Genomic DNA, 17,014 nt, shown 5'->3' on the forward strand with positions numbered 1-17,014 from the left:
AGCTTTTCTCTTTGAAGACACATTTAACTGCCTACGAAATGCCAAGATACCCTGAAACTGCTCCTATAATTAAGAAAACAGCCACTGATGCCTGCTCCACTCCCAGGAGGCAACACAGAAGACAGCCAGAGCAGCCAAGCAGAGATCAGGGTGGGAGGCACTGCTTCGCTGAGGGAGACGAGGCGTGTCCCCGGCCTAGGCTCCTCCTGGCCGCAGGCAAGTTCCTGCCCTCGACTACACACCAGCCCAGGGCGCTCACACGGGAACAGTCACACATCAGGGCTGCCCGACAAGGGACTCTAGAAGGGAACCGGAAACAGACCATTACCTGGCACACCAGGCATGCAGCCTGCCTGTTTATTGCTCTGAGATTACCACTCGGTGCTCACCAGCTCCACGCAGCACGCGCGCGGGGGAACCTACCCGTCCCAGTGGTTGACCTTCATGGCGACCAGGTGCTCTATCATGGGCTCGGTGTACTCAGCAAAGCCAGCAATCAACACGCTGGAAGACAAAGTTCGCAGTCAGTGAGAATGCAGCAAAAGCAAGAATGCGAAACACAGCATTTTAAAAACAGACGCCATCTCTTGCCGAGAGAAAAATACCCACCACAGGACTCAGCCACGCCCCCTCGTGGCTTCCCATTTTCCCAGAGCTGCACACACAACTGTACCCCCAGCACACCAGGCACAGCCGGGGAACAGGCTGCGACTCAGCCACAGGACGCATGCTCATCAGAAACTCAACACGTGGTCAGAAAGAAGGCAGACAAAACTGGCACTCGCTAGCTTCTCCATTAATACAAAACTTGAGAAAATGCAAACAAATCTATTCTAATGGAAGCAGGTCAGCGGTTGCCTTCAGATAAGGGAGGGCCAGAGGTAGGGACTACAAAGAAGTGGGCAGCAAGAAATGTGTGGGGTAAAGGCCACACCCCTACCACAGTACACACAGTGACATAGGAACGATGCCACACCTCCACTTAGACACCCACAGTGACACTAGGACGACAACCACGCCCCCACCACAGCACACACAGTGACACCAGGATGAGGCCATGCCCCTACCACGGCACACGCAGTGACACCGGGGTGAGGCCATGCCCCCACCACAGCTCACACAGTGACACCGGGATGAGGCCACGCCCCCACCACAGCTCACACGGTGACACCAGGATGAAGGCCACAGCACACACAGTGAACCGGGATGAAGACCACGCCCCCACCACAGCTCACACAGTGACACCGAGGTGAGGCCACGCCCCCACCACAGCACACACAGTGAACCGGGATGAAGACCACGCCCCCACCACAGCTCACACAGTGACACCGAGGTGAGGCCACGCCCCCACCACAGCACACACAGTGAACCGGGATGAAGACCACGCCCCCACCACTGCACACACAATGACACTGGGTTGAAGACCACGCCCCCACCATGGCACACACAGTGACACTGTGTTGAAGACCACGCCCCACCACAACACACACCAGACATGGCACCTATGGTGACACAGGAACAAATTTCATGTCCACACCTTGGAAACCACAGTGACACCAGGATGAAGGCCATGCCCCTACCACAGTACACACAGTGACACCAGGATGAAGGCCATGCCCCTACCACAGTACACACAGTGACACCGGGATGAAGGCCACACCCCAACCACAGCACACACAATGACACCAGGATGAAGGTCATGCCCCTACACAGCACACACAGTGACACCAGGATGAAGGCCACACCCCAACCACAGCTCACACAGTGACACTGGGATGAAGGCCACACCCCCACCACAGCTCACACAGTGACACCCGGATGAAGACCACACCCCAACCACAGCACACACAGTGACACTGGGATGAAGACCACGCCCCCACCACGGCACACACCAGACACGGCACCTGTGGTGACACAGGAAGGAATCTCATGTCCCCACCTTGGCAACCACAGTGATAGAGATTCTTGAGCGCATACTGAAGTCAACTGTACATTTGATGTGCAGTTAACATATGTCAATCACACTTCAACAATGTTAAGAACTTTGAGAAAATGAAGAGAGACTTGGGGGAGGTGGCTGCTGTGGACTGTATATTAGTCTGGGTGCCCCCAAGAGGCCCATGAGCTGAAGGCTTGGTCCCCACAGTCTGCTATGTTCATGGTAACAGAGTAAGGGTGGCAGACCTGACCCAATCATGGTATTTTAGGAAGCAGCTGGGGGGAGGTGCTTAGTCATCAAGGTGTGCCTGGGAAGGCAGCTCTGGAGCCGGCTGCATTCACCAGGAGATCCATCCTCTGCACACCCACCACCTCCCACACTCACCCAGATCTCCGAATCCATGCACCAAAATAAGCCTTCTTCCATTATAAGCATTGGGACAGGGATTCCCAAAAATGACAAGACTTCTATCCAAATAAAGATGATAAATCTAAATAACAATCGGTAGCAGATCATCACAAAACAACACTGCCAATAAGCACACAAAAAGGTGACTGACATCAGTAGTCAGCAGAGCATGCAAACTACACCCCTAGAACGGGCAAGTACCAAGTGACAAGTACCAAGTGCTGGCAACAACGTGGAGTGGCAGAACTTGCACGCATTTCTCGGGGGAGGAGAAGCCACATAGCTACTGGGCAAAGCAATTTCACAGTCTCTTACGAAGTTCAATACACAAAAATTACCTAGGTCTTAACATATCCACATAAACACTTCCAAATAAATGTTCAACAGCTTGATTCAACTGAGTCAAAAATTCAGAACAGGAGCAGGCATTCCTCCTAGCAGCTGGGACATCTGCCTCCCACGGCAGAGTGCTTGTCCTAATACCCAGCTCCACTCCCAGTTCCGGCTTCCTGCTGATGTGCTCCCTGGGAGGCAATGGTGATGGGTCAATGACCCGGGTCTCTGCCACCCACGTGGGAGACCTGGATGGAGTTTCCAGCTCCCGGCTTCAACCTGGCTCTTCCCTTGGGGAGCAAATCAGCCAGCGGAAGATCTCTGTGTCTTTCGTGTCTCCCGTCCACCCCTCCCTGCCTCTCAGATGAACGTTTTATTTGAAAACCATCTGTATGCTTTCCAACAGCTACAGAGCAGCACACAGCTCAGCCACGATGGATGCCACCGGCAGCGTGTGCTCCTCCTGACGCCCCCTGAATCCACAGCGATGGGCAGAGCTCCAGGGCTGAGGCTGGGAGCCCCCGCACCCCGGAAAGTGAAAGAGGGCCAGGTGTGAGCTGTCAGTGCTCACAGAGCTGCACCCTTCATGCAGGGGCAGCTGGTGGGGTTTAAGTTCTGCCTGTCTCTTGAAATATCACAAGAGAATTGGAAAAATTGATCCCCACGTGGGAAAGACCTTCCTGATGACGACATAAGAGAAGACATCAACACATCCACACACAGAACCCCCACAGTCTGCCAGAGGAACACCAACACCAGCGTCAGGAGACAACAAGGGGAAAGCCAGCACTGGCATCACAGGAGAGGACACGAGGGCCTCGCAGAACCACTGCCCACAAACAGTTACGGGAAAAGCACAGAGCTCAACCACCTGAAGCAACACTCAATCGCCTTCACTCTGTGTTCACTGGTCACTCAGCATCTGGGCCTCAACCATGGTTGAGGGCCTACAAGGTCACGTGGCCCAGGAACACAAAACCCAAATACCCTTGGGTCCAACAGGTCCACTTCTGGCCACCTAGTCACAGATAGTCACACTCGTGAGAAACCGGACATGCACTCCACATTGCTCTCAACAGAAGAGCCTGGACAGAGTCCAGTATCCACACAGGGCTCGCCTCCCTGCACAACCAGGGCACCTGGCGCTGTCTGCATTTTCTCAGCTTATTCGTGTGCATTGCAGGAACAGAACTCTCCAGACAAGGCCGGGGACCTTCTGTCTGCCAGGGGCCATCCAGGTATTCACATCATTCACGGGCCTGCTACAGACTTACTGAATTCCAAGTCCTGCCTGTGGATGCCTTAGCAGGGTCAGACCAAATGATTCTGTGGGCCTGATACAGCCCGTGGGTCAGACATTCCTCACCCCTGCTCCAGAGCATACGCGAACCTGGTGACAGGCAACACCAGGAACGGGATCAGAGAGCGGGACAGGGACAGACAGGTGTGACCCCACCTGACACGCCTGCGCTTTCTGAGTATTACACCATGTGTGTGCACTGCCTATTCAAACAACATACCTTCTACAGTTCACGCGGCTACAACTTGAAACCACACACATCATGTGAACCCACGACCTCATCCACACAGCCTCACACCAACCTCACCGCGGCCCCCACCACAGAGCCCAAGAGACCAGGCAGATGGCCAGGTAGGGACAGAGACATGCCAGAGAAAACGGCGCTGCAGAGCTGGACCCAGCGGTGAGTGTGAATGCCGCACGCACAAACACGTGTGTTGCAAGACACATAGCCCAAGAGAGCAGGCCAGGAAAGACTTGTGCTCTGAAGTGACAGAAAGAAAAGTGGAGGCTTCCTCAGGAGTGTGTGAGTGGGAAGCCCCCCGCAGGTCACACCGCCTGAGAAAAACGGGAGGCTCGAGAAGCCAACCCCTCCCCGTCACCAAGGACCCCCGCACCAAGGTGCTGCGAGCACGCGACCCGCACTCTTGACAAGCAAATTCCCAGCCAGGGTGACACAAGGAGCCCACAACAGGTGGTGATGAAGCACAGGAGTCCAGAGGAGCAAGCAGATGACCAAGGAGAGAGGCGGATGGAGACTAAGCCTCCTGAGCTCCAGTCTGAAGTGAGGCCCAACAAGCAGCGGTCTTGTAAAAGACTCCTGAGTGTTTAGCCCAAGCCATCCCAGCATCTACGAGGTCCACGTGGGCTGTCAGTGCAAACCAAAGAACTGTCCACCAGGGGGCAGGAGAGGAAGGAGGAGAGGACACAAGGGCATGGCAGGTGCAGGAGGAAGAGGCAAGGACAAGGTGAAAGGGGAGGGCACAGCAGATATGAGAGGGAAAGGAAGGAATGTGGCATAGCAGGCGCAGGAGGAAGATGGGTCAGCAGTTCATGCAGGTGCAGGAAGAGGGGAGGAAAGGGGTCATGGCAGGTGGGAGGGGACAGAGTGCACAGCAGGTGCAGCAGCAGGAGGGGTCATGGCAGGTGGGAGGGGACAGAGTGCACAGCAGGTGCAGGAAGAGGGGAGGAAGGGGGTCATGGCAGGTGGGAGGGGACAGAGTGCACAGCAGGTGCAGCAGGAGGAGGGGACATGGCAGGTGGGAGGGGACAGAGTGCACAGCAGGTACAGGAAGAGGGGAGGAAGGGGGTCATGGCAGGTAGGAGGGCAGAGTGCACAGCAGGTGCAGCAGGAGGAGGGGACATGGCAGGTGGGAGGGGCAGAGTGCACAGCAGGTGCAGCAGGAGGAGGAGGGGTCATGGCAGGTGGGAGGGCAGAGTGCACAGCAGGTGCAGCAGCAGCAGGAGGGGACATGGCAGGTGGGAGGGGACAGAGTGCACAGCAGGTGCAGCAGCAGGAGGGGTCATGGCAGGTGGGAGGGGACAGAGTGCACAGCAGGTGCAGCAGCAGGAGGGGTCATGGCAGGTGGGAGGGGCAGAGTGCACAGCAGGTGCAGCAGCAGGAGGGGTCATGGCAGGTGGGAGGGGACAGAGTGCACAGCAGGTGCAGCAGGAGGAGGGGACATGGCAGGTGGGAGGGGACAGAGTGCACAGCAGGTGCAGCAGCAGGAGGAGGGGACATGGCAGGTGGGAGGGCAGAGTGCACAGCAGGTGCAGCAGCAGGAGGAGGGGTCATGGCAGGTGGGAGGGGCAGAGTGCACAGCAGGTGCAGCAGGAGGAGGGGTCATGGCAGGTGGGAGGGCAGAGTGCACAGCAGGTGCAGCAGGAGGAGGGGTCATGGCAGGTGGGAGGGGACAGAGTGCACAGCAGGTGCAGCAGCAGGAGGAGGGGACATGGCAGGTGGGAGGGCAGAGTGCACAGCAGGTGCAGCAGCAGGAGGGGACATGGCAGGTGGGAGGGCAGAGTGCACAGCAGGTGCAGCAGCAGGAAGGGACATGGCAGGTGGGAGGACAGAGTGCACAGCAGGTGCAGCAGGAGGAGGAGGGGTCATGGCAGGTGGGAGGGGACAGAGTGCACAGCAGGTGCAGCAGGAGGAGGGGTCATGGCAGGTGGGAGGGGACAGAGTGCACAGCAGGTGCAGCAGCAGGAGGGGTCATGGCAGGTGGGAGGGGACAGAGTGCACAGCAGGTGCAGCAGCAGGAGGGGTCATGGCAGGTGGGAGGGGCAGAGTGCACAGCAGGTGCAGCAGGAGGAGGGGACATGGCAGGTGGGAGGGGACAGAGTGCACAGCAGGTGCAGCAGGAGGAGGGGTCATGGCAGGTGGGAGGGCAGAGTGCACAGCAGGTGCAGCAGGAGGAGGGGTCATGGCAGGTGGGAGGGGACAGAGTGCACAGCAGGTGCAGCAGCAGGAGGAGGGGACATGGCAGGTGGGAGGGCAGAGTGCACAGCAGGTGCAGCAGCAGGAGGGGACATGGCAGGTGGGAGGGCAGAGTGCACAGCAGGTGCAGCAGCAGGAAGGGACATGGCAGGTGGGAGGACAGAGTGCACAGCAGGTGCAGCAGGAGGAGGAGGGGACATGGCAGGTGGGAGGGGACAGAGTGCACAGCAGGTGCAGCAGGAGGAGGGGTCATGGCAGGTGGGAGGGGACAGAGTGCACAGCAGGTGCAGCAGCAGGAGGGGTCATGGCAGGTGGGAGGGGACAGAGTGCACAGCAGGTGCAGCAGCAGGAGGAGGGGACATGGCAGGTGGGAGGGGACAGAGTGCACAGCAGGTGCAGCAGCAGGAGGGGTCATGGCAGGTGGGAGGGGCAGAGTGCACAGCAGGTGCAGCAGGAGGAGGAGGGGTCATGGCAGGTGGGAGGGGACAGAGTGCACAGCAGGTGCAGCAGGAGGAGGAGGGGTCATGGCAGGTGGGAGGGGACAGAGTGCACAGCAGGTGCAGCAGGAGGAGCGGACATGGCAGGTGGGAGGGGCAGAGTGCACAGCAGGTGCAGCAGCAGCAGGAGGGGACATGGCAGGTGGGAGGGGACAGAGTGCACAGCAGGTGCAGGAAGAGGGGAGGAAGGGGGTCATGGCAGGTAGGAGGGCAGAGTGCACAGCAGGTGCAGCAGCAGGAGGGGTCATGGCAGGTGGGAGGGCAGAGTGCACAGCAGGTGCAGCAGGAGGAGGGGTCATGGCAGGTGGGAGGGGACAGAGTGCACAGCAGGTGCAGCAGCAGGAGGGGTCATGGCAGGTGGGAGGGGACAGAGTGCACAGCAGGTGCAGCAGCAGGAGGGGTCATGGCAGGTGGGAGGGGACAGAGTGCACAGCAGGTGCAGCAGCAGGAGGGGTCATGGCAGGTGGGAGGGGACAGAGTGCACAGCAGGTGCAGCAGCAGGAGGGGTCATGGCAGGTGGGAGGACAGAGTGCACAGCAGGTGCAGCAGCAGGAGGGGTCATGGCAGGTGGGAGGGGCAGAGTGCACAGCAGGTGCAGCAGGAGGAGGGGTCATGGCAGGTGGGAGGGGACAGAGTGCACAGCAGGTGCAGCAGGAGGAGGAGGGGTCATGGCAGGTGGGAGGGGACAGAGTGCACAGCAGGTGCAGCAGGAGGAGCGGACATGGCAGGTGGGAGGGGCAGAGTGCACAGCAGGTGCAGCAGCAGCAGGAGGGGACATGGCAGGTGGGAGGGGACAGAGTGCACAGCAGGTGCAGGAAGAGGGGAGGAAGGGGGTCATGGCAGGTAGGAGGGCAGAGTGCACAGCAGGTGCAGCAGCAGGAGGGGTCATGGCAGGTGGGAGGGCAGAGTGCACAGCAGGTGCAGCAGGAGGAGGGGTCATGGCAGGTGGGAGGGGACAGAGTGCACAGCAGGTGCAGCAGCAGGAGGGGTCATGGCAGGTGGGAGGGGACAGAGTGCACAGCAGGTGCAGCAGCAGGAGGGGTCATGGCAGGTGGGAGGGGACAGAGTGCACAGCAGGTGCAGCAGCAGGAGGGGTCATGGCAGGTGGGAGGGGACAGAGTGCACAGCAGGTGCAGCAGCAGGAGGGGTCATGGCAGGTGGGAGGACAGAGTGCACAGCAGGTGCAGCAGCAGGAGGGGACATGGCAGGTGGGAGGAGGAAGAGGAATGGAGTGCATGGCACATGAAGCAGGAAGGGAAGAGGACATGGCAGGTGCAGCAGGAGGAGATGGGGGCCTGGCAGGTACAGGAGGAGGAACAGGAGGAAGGCACAGGGAAGGGCGTGGGCAGGAAAGTGCTGTAATATGGAGGAACTCAGTCAGTTCCTGGGGCAGCAGGGCAAAGCACAGATGGGTGAGGTCAGGCCCTGGGGGTAGAGGAGTCAGCTGGGAGGCTTTGACAAGTTTCCAGGTTAATAAGAGCTGGAAGTCAGGGATGGCAGAGAGGGTGAACAGGAAGAAGGCTGTTTGAGGCCCATTAGGGATGTGGATCTGGCAGAACTAGGTCACTAACCAGGTGTGGGAAAATGAGAAAGAGAAATCAAGAAATGAATAGAGGTGGGATGCATTTACTGAGCTGGGAAATACAGAAGCAAACAGCTCGCCCAAAGGCCTCCTTGATTTGAGGAACTTTTAGGTCACAGATGTGCAAAATTACTGGAAGGCAAACTACTAGAAAGCAAAATCCACTTTATAAATGATGTTCAACGTTAAAAATAAGATTTACAGCAAGAAGACCAACAATCACAACTCATGAATGCAGTGATTCAGAAAAACAGCCAGGAGCCAGTGTTGCGGCACAACGGGTTACGCCACTCCCTACGGGAGCACCAGGCTGAGTCCCAGCTGCTCTGCTTCCAATCCAGCCCCCTGCGAAAGCCCCTCGAGGCAGCAGGAGATGGCCCAAACGCTTGGGCCAGTGCCACCCAAACGGGAGACCAAGATCAAGCTCCTGGACACTGGCTTCAGCCTGGCTCATCCCCGGCTGTTGTCGCCGTTTGGGGAGTGAACCAACAGATGGAAAGTCAGTCAGTCAGTCTTTCTGCCTTTCAAATAATTAAGTAAATCTTCAGAAGAAGGGGATGGGAGAAGAAGGGGAGGACAGAAGCCCAGCCGGCAGAGGCCCCGCCTGTGCTCTCTCTATCAGAAGCTACAGGAGCAAAGCTGCCCTCTGACGCGTGGGAGCCCAGAGGTGAGAAGCCCACAGGACAGCGGCAGGATGCTCAGTGGCGACTCGCCCCCAGCGCCTGGGGAACTCAGAAACACAGAGGATGAACGCGTAGAGCGAAGCCCTGTGAAGCACAGGTCGCAGCAGGGCAGGGGAGCTCCGTGGGGGTGGACGTGTTCTTCATGCGGGCCACAGCAATGACTCAAGGGCTCACATGTGCCATAACCCGCCCCACACCTACACCACATTATGTAAACTGTAAAGAAACTGACGCACAAAAGTAATGCTCTTACTTCACAAAGAGCCTTGGAGTGAGAAACTACACTGAAGGACAAGCCACAGAGGAGAGAGCGCCTGCAGAGAAGCGGAGTTGAGGACACACGCAGAACTCTCTGCAAGAGGAAAACCACCACTCCAAGAATCACACGGACAGAAGTGCTGCCACCAGCCCACAACAAGGTGCTCAGCGCCATCAGGAAGACACAAACTATGAGTTACTTCCACACTCGCACCAGTGTGGCCACCCCAGCACATAGGCCATCCTCACACGTGCCCCGCACAACCCCAGGTGAGCAGACAGGCCACCATGGGCCCTCCCGGCAGAACACGACTCAGCAACCAGGGCACAGAAGGTTCTCAGGCTGAGTGAGAGAAGCCAGCACAAGCAAAAAGCACACCACGGACCCCATTCCACATAACCTGAGGGAGCAGATACTCATCTGGGTGACAGCGGCAGAGCCAGGCCACCTGGAGCAAGGCTTGGGGAGGGGAGAGGGAAGCATGGGAGACACAGGTATTCCCTGTCCTCACGTAGCGGCTGCTGCAGACAGGCATGTCAAAATCTGCCACAACGTACACATCACACACGTGTATTTCCTGTCATCCCTTAGCCCTTCAATAAAGCGGGCACAGAAAACACAAGCAAGCAGGTGAGTGCCGGTGTCTGCTCCAGCCTGCGCACCTGGCGGCCGGTCAGCTAAGACCCTGGTGGGATGCCCGTCGTCCCACATCAGAGCTGACGATTCAGGTCCCGGCTCTGCTCCCAGTTCCACTGAACTGCTGGAAACTGCAGGGCTGGCTCACGCTGCTGGTCGTCACCCTCCTGAAGACCAGGACTGCACGCCCAGCTCCTGGCCACAATGCCCACTTGGGGTATGAGTCAAAAGATGGGAGCATTTGTGTACCCACACCCTCTTGTGCTCTCTTTCTCCTTCTCCCTCTCCCTCTCAAATAAGTGAATGGAAAAAAAAAAAAAAAAAAACCAGGGGCTGCGTTATGGCATGGCAGGTAAAGCCTGCAACACCAGCACCCCATATGGGTGCAGCTTCGAGTCCTGGCTACTCCGCTTCTGATCCAGGTTCTTGCTAACGGCCTGAGAAAAGTGGAATAAGAGGGCAAAGGGCTTGGGCTCCTGCCACCTACATGGGAGACCTGAATGAAGCTCCTAACTCCTGGCTTAGTTCTGGCCATTGAGGCCATCTAGGCCATCCTCTCTCTGAATTTCAAATAAATAAGTATTTAAAGAAGAAAAGAGGAAAAGAGACAGAGAGAGAGAGAGACCACTCCCATTTTCCTGAGGAACCTGGTTGATTTCTGTGTTCAACAGACACAGGGCTGAGTCCCCAACCTTAACCTCCAGGCACCAGGTACCTCCCCCACCTGTACCCTCATCCTGCTGTGGGAAACCCTGGACACCACCAACTCTGAGACCCCCTGGGACACCCCTGGTGACACCCACGTGGCCTCTGACCATGTGGTCTCCTTGTTCCCAGTCATCAGATGCAGGCATGGCGGTAATGGTAGTCAACCCAATCCCTCACCTCCTGCACCCCACAGCTCACAACCACCCCCTCCTCACTGCAGCTCACAGCCCCGCCTGACCTGGGGCTGCGAATCCCCCACCCACCCACTTTCTCTACACAGTGCTCTCTGCCTCACACCCAGAGTCCAGGCTGAGCACAGGGCCCTTACTGGGGGAGAGAGCCTGAGGCTGGTGCACAACCACACCTGGTGTTGGCGTGTCCTCACGTCGGCGCAGGGCCCAGTGCTGTAAGTGTTTCTACAGGACGCACACACGACTCACAGCTGTGCCTCAGGGTGGCTTAGAACCTCAGCAGGTAAACTGCAGCTGCACCCTAGGCGCTCGGGAGAAGGGTGCCGGACACTCCCCATGAAGTGTCTAACAGGAAGTGCTGACAAGCCAGGAAAACAGGAAGAACCAACAGGGCACAAAAGGATGTCACAGCCAAGGGAAGACAGAGGAAACAGACAGCAAGTTCGAGTTCGGTCAGAGATCTTTCCGGAAACAGGGCCAGATTCTCTGCTTTGAAAAATCTGTGCGTGTGGTCATGGGGAAATGCCATTTCTGCGTGGCCAGCACGCGGGCACTTTGGAAATCTGTCCTTGGGAGCAGCAGTGGTAGCAACTGTGTCTAAAAATGAATTTAGCATTCCCTGAGAAATGCTCTCTCCTGCCCTAAGACAGACAAGCCAAGCCTCTGTTCCCTTCAGCGCTGTCACGTGACCCAGAGCACGTGACTCGTCCGCCACACTACTCCCTGGCTGGACTTCTCGAAGACCGCTTTCTTAAGCTTCTCACAAACAACGCAGAGATAACCTCAGTTGAAATGGCTCTTGAAGAAAGAGAAGAAACGCAGAGGAAACGCAAGCGTGCTGAGCCCTACGCAGGACCGGTGCATACGGTGTGGGGACGGCAAGCCCTCGAGGACACAGCGCTGCTCCAGAGAGCAGCATGACGAGGTCCAGACAAACCTGTTGTCAACGTGTCACTTCCACACAAACCACATGGACATGAAGTGGACCTTCGCAGGTAAGGGAAGCATGGTGGAATCAGACACGGAAGGAGACATAACATTCTGCGACACACATAAAAACTTACCTTATGACCAGGAAACAGTTAGATATTTTACCAACTGCAAAATAGTCAGCGGTGGTCAGAATATCAATTCCGTGAGGAAAAGTGCCCTGGATAAATGTGAAATTAGAAAAAAGAAAAGAGGGAAATTAATCTAAATGCATACCTGGACTTTCATAAGCCCAGCAGTGATGGTCAGAGATAAATCAAGTCCATGCTTTCACTGCCTAACCTGGCTGGGCCCAAAACTACCTCAACCACTCAACTCCACAATGCTGGGAGAAACTTTTTTTTTTAAAGCAGACATCCTGAGAAGATATCAGGGTTCAATGATGTAGATCTCAATCCCCCTGTGCCCCTAGCCAGGCAAAAAGACCCTAGCATGTGCCCACTCTGGGAGAGGAAGGTGCTGGTGGTCTCACAGCCCAGAGCCCATGCCTCACTGTCTAATGGACGAGCAGTGACCTGGCTAGTGCCAAGGTGGGGCTGACAGCACCCCAGAAGCAGCAAACCCCAGACTCTGAAATAAGGGGAATGAGGGTCCACAGACACTCTCCCAGCAGACTCCTGCCCCAGGGCCATAGTCTGCATAGTGCTGTAGACACCACTCTGTAAAATTTTCCAACATCTGAAACACCACAAATGTAGAAAACCTGACAGTATGAACCACAGGGGGATTTTTAACAGGTCTCAGAGAAGACCTCCCACCCCCAACACACAGGCCCCATGAGAGAAACTTGAAGCTCTCAACTACAGCAAAACTGGCATGAGTTTATCAAACAAAGCTCAGGAAAATGACAAACACCCAACACCACCAACCAATGCACCCAACACTGCCAATCAACTAGATCCAACACCAAAATCACCAAACTACACCCAACACCAACCAACTGCACCAACACCAACACAGCCAACAGACTGCACCCAACATCAAATGCACCCAACGCCAATCAACTGCACCTAACACTAACGCTGCCAATCGACTGCACCCAACACCTATCAACTGCACCCAACACCAACACCACCAACCGACTACATACAACACCAACAACCAACTGCACCCAACACCAACACAGCCAACAGAGTGCACCCAACACTAACATTGCCAATCGACTGCACCCAATACCAACACCACCAAATGACTGCATACAACACCAATCAACTGCACCCAACACCAACACAACCAAGAGACTGCACCCAATGCTGCCAACCAACTGCACTCAACACCAACACCAGCGACTGCATCCAACACCACCAATCAACTGCACTCAACATCACCAATCAACTGCAACTAGCACTGCCAAAAAAAATTGATGGTGTCTTTCACACACGGGTGCACCCATGCAAACAGAAGCCATCAGCACCCACCTGTTACTCTGGATGGCCACACACACACAAACAGGGACTCAGCAGGCACCAAGAGGAGTCACTCCCTCAGCTGCTGTCACTTTTTATCACAACAAGCAAGTATGCGTCCAGCTCCTGAGCAAGCTGACACATAAAGAACTAAATCTATGATTCGAGCCCAAATTTCCACGAGATTCAGGCTATTTATTATCATGGAAACAATGTCAAAAATGATGGTGTAGTGCTCCAGCTGCACATAAGAAGCCCATCAGTCTAAGCCAGTGGCATCAGTGATGCCATCCCAAGTCCAAAACAGCTGAACAGGGAACAGCCTAGGAAGAGCTGGGGGGTAGCTCTTCTTGCTTTCTTGCACTAAAAGCCACCCTCTGGACAGACCCGAGTACAGAGCTGGATAATGCTACTGGTCACTGGCCAGAAGGGAGTGTCTGTGATTAGCCTGGGGCTGGGAGGTGCATGTGGCCAGAGGAAGCAGCTCCCTATCCACTCCACCCACCCAGGCCTGCCCATCTTTGAGTTCAGATTCCTCCTCAACATCTGTTAGACCGTGGCACTTGATCATTCAAATCCCACATCTCTGTTTAAGAATGTAGTGAGCAAACATCACAGGACAAACAGCTCTCCTGAGAACACCCAGGGACACACTGCACCCACCCAGCTACACCCTGACCCCCTTCCTGATAGGATGAGCTGACAGAATGAATACAGAGTGCTTGGGTTCCCACAAATGCCCTGCAAGGGTTATGCTGGGAGCTGCAGCTGCTGGAGATGTCACACGTGGATCCAGCCGAAGCGCATACCTCCACGGCCTAACTACGGGACAGGACGGAGCTGCCCCCAGGCGGATTCTACAGAAGGGGGTTCACCCACTCCATGAGGTGGCCCATGTTCCACACAAAGGTGGGGAACCCAGGGCAATGTCCAGGGGGCCGGGACCAAGTCCCACCACGAAAACAGATGACGGTACTCAGGGCCCAGCCCCCAACACCATAGCCCAGGATAATAAACAAACAGGGAGGGTCAGGCTTTGCCCTGCCAGGCAGGGTGTTCCATCCTCTAGGGCAAGGGGGCTGTTTCCTCACCAGGATAGAGGCAGCAGAGGCATGTGTGCAGGCAGGCCACCACAAGGCCAGCACAGTGCCCTGGCCCACAGGCAGCACAGTCATGGAGTGGGAGACAGGTGGAGGCCGCCTCCCATGGAGACAGCCCTTCCTACCCAGTTCTCGGGAAAAGAGAGGTCCCTGTCCCTGCCCTGCTCCTTGGTGGGGCTGGTACACAGCAAAGAGGATGAGTCTTGGTGTCAGGACTGGGTCTTCACACTGGAACCCAGAGAGCCTGATGGAGGAGCCGGCCCTACCCTGAGCACCCCTACCTCACTTCCAGGCCCCTCCTCACGTACCAGGCACCTACTTCCCACACCAAGAGGCTTGCCCAGGCCTGCCCAAGCAGATGAATGAGTCTTTAGGAAACCTCACACAGGCCACGTGGACACAGAGATGAGGGAAGAGGGTGGGTCGGCCTGAGCAGGTGGGAGGGCAGGGCCCTGCTCTGCTTTGACCTGTGGTGTGATTTCACCTTCTGTGCTGTGAGCTTTATAAGTGTGTTCTCTTCTCAGGTGTAGGAGTAACAGGGAGAGCCCCAGCAGGGAGGCCTCAGGGGCAGGGGGCTGGCCTGAGGCTGGAAGAACATTTCCTTTCCCACCAGGGCTGTCTGGGAATGTTCCAGACCAAAGGGCTGTGACCAGAGGGTGTGCGCTTCCTGTCCTTATGGCAGGTAATCACTGGGGCGTGTGCTTGTGTGAGTGGTATGCATGCTATGTCTGTGTGTACGACATGTGGGGTCTGCTGTGTGCACTGTGCATACCCTGTGAGGGGGAAGTACTGTGCAGTTCTCTGTGTGTCAAGTGTGTAGCACCTGTGTTGTGTCTATGTGTACTGTACACGTGCATATGTGGGCTGGTGTTGTACCTATCTGTATCGTGAATGACACGTGTTGTCTTTGTACATACTGTGTGCATGGGTATGTGGGTGGGTGCTACATACATGTCTATCTTTTAGGTGGTGTGTTATGTGTCTGTGCAGGGGTATGTGCAGTGTATATCATGCACACGGATATGTAGCTACATGATCTGTATCACATGTGATATGTTGTGGTGTGCTTACGTGTATTGTGTGTGGGTATGTGTTTTGTGCACTGTGTGTATTTTGGGGGGTACCCGGGTGTGCTACTCACAAGTGTGTTATGTGGCATTATTGTGTTTGTGTACACTGTATGCATGGGTATCTGTTGTATCATGTTTGTGTTTTCTGTGCATGTGCATTATGTGTGTCTGTTATGTATGTGACATATGTTTGTATGTATTAGATATGTAGGTACATGGGTGTGTACTGTGTGCATCTTTACCATGCATGTGGAATGTGTTCTGCATTTGGGTCTACCCTATGTCTGGGCATGTGGGTGTGTGGTGTGCATTACATGTATATGTTGTGTGTTGTGCTTGTGGATACTGTGTGTGTGGATATATAGATGTGTGTTGTGTGCATGTGTGCCATGCACATGGTCTGTATGTCTGTAGATTGTATGTGTGGATATCTGGTGTGTTGTGTGTGGGTATGTTTTGTGTATGTGTGTATGAAACTGAATATGGGGCTGGCACTGTGGCATAGCGGGTAAAGCCGCTACCTGCAGTGCCAGCATCCCATATGGGCGCCAGTTTGAGTCCCGGCTGCTCCACTTCTGATCCAGTTCTCTGCAATGGCCTGGGAAAGCAATGGAAGATGGCCCACTTGGGCCCCTGTAACCCATGTGGGAGACCAGAAAGAAGCTCCTGGCTTCGGATAGGCACAGCTCCAGCCATCACGGCCATGTGGGAAGTGAACCAGTAGATGGAAGATCTCTCTCTCTTCCCCTCTCTGCCTCTCTGTAACTCTTTCAAATAAATAAATAAATATTAAAAAAAAAAAAGAAAAGAAACTGAATGTATTTTTTCTTGTAAAACATACACCGGGGTCTGGCGCTGTGACATAGCAGGTAAAGCCTCCCCCTGCAGTGCCAGCATCCCATATGGGCACTGGTTCAAGTCTTGGCTGCTCCACTTCTGATCCAGCTCTCTGCTATGGCCTGGGAAAGCAGAAGATGGCCCAAGTCCTTGGGCCCCTGCACCCGTGTGGGAGACCCAGAAGTTCCTGGTTCCAGATCAGTCCAGCTCCAGCCACTGTGGCCATTTGTGGAGTGAACCAGCAGATGGAAGATCTCTCTCTCTCTCTCTCTCTGCCTCTGTTAACTCTGCCTTTCAAATAAATAAATAATAAATCTTAAAAAAAAAAAAAAAAAACTTCACAGTCCAAGTCCCCTCTGGTCATCTGTCTCTCAACACAAGAACTAAACGGGGGGCCCAGGCAGGAGTACAGGGATCAGCAGTCGATAGCACCTCAGAGAGAGGTTTCCTAGGCTGGGTCTCACAGGGACATCCCATCTTAAGGAGCCCCTCATTTCCTACCTTGCTAATTTCTCCTGAAAATTTCCTTAGTGCTTCAGTCCAAAGACTACAGTCCAGGAGCCCTAAAGGATATGCCTACTGGCTCAACAGAAACAGGCCCTGTATGGGGCCGGCACTGTGGCGTTGCGGGTTAAAGC

The 17,014-nt window shown here is 55.6% G+C and overlaps 1 protein-coding gene across 5 annotated transcripts in view; it reads right to left on the reverse strand.

Annotated features, from left to right (window-relative positions):
- TBCD (tubulin folding cofactor D) overlaps window positions 1-17,014 on the reverse strand; it is a 180,341-nt gene that overhangs the window by 50,006 nt on the left and 113,321 nt on the right. For 3 of the 5 annotated variants that reach the window (XM_002723042.6, XM_089318509.1, XM_089318510.1), the window contains 2 exons: window positions 12,038-12,123; window positions 424-504 (listed from right to left, as the gene is read on the reverse strand). In XM_002723042.6, coding sequence (XP_002723088.2) covers window positions 424-504; window positions 12,038-12,123 — 167 coding nt within the window. Of the gene's footprint in view, window positions 1-423; window positions 505-11,146; window positions 11,207-12,037; window positions 12,124-17,014 lie in introns of those variants that run through there. The other 2 variants (XM_089318511.1, XM_089318508.1) reach the window with 2 other exon arrangements.

The sequence above is a fragment of the Oryctolagus cuniculus genome, chromosome 17 (assembly GCF_051225735.1).
Source record: "Oryctolagus cuniculus isolate XC-2025 breed Fujian yellow rabbit chromosome 17, ASM5122573v1, whole genome shotgun sequence".
NCBI classification, from domain to species: domain Eukaryota; kingdom Metazoa; phylum Chordata; class Mammalia; order Lagomorpha; family Leporidae; genus Oryctolagus; species Oryctolagus cuniculus.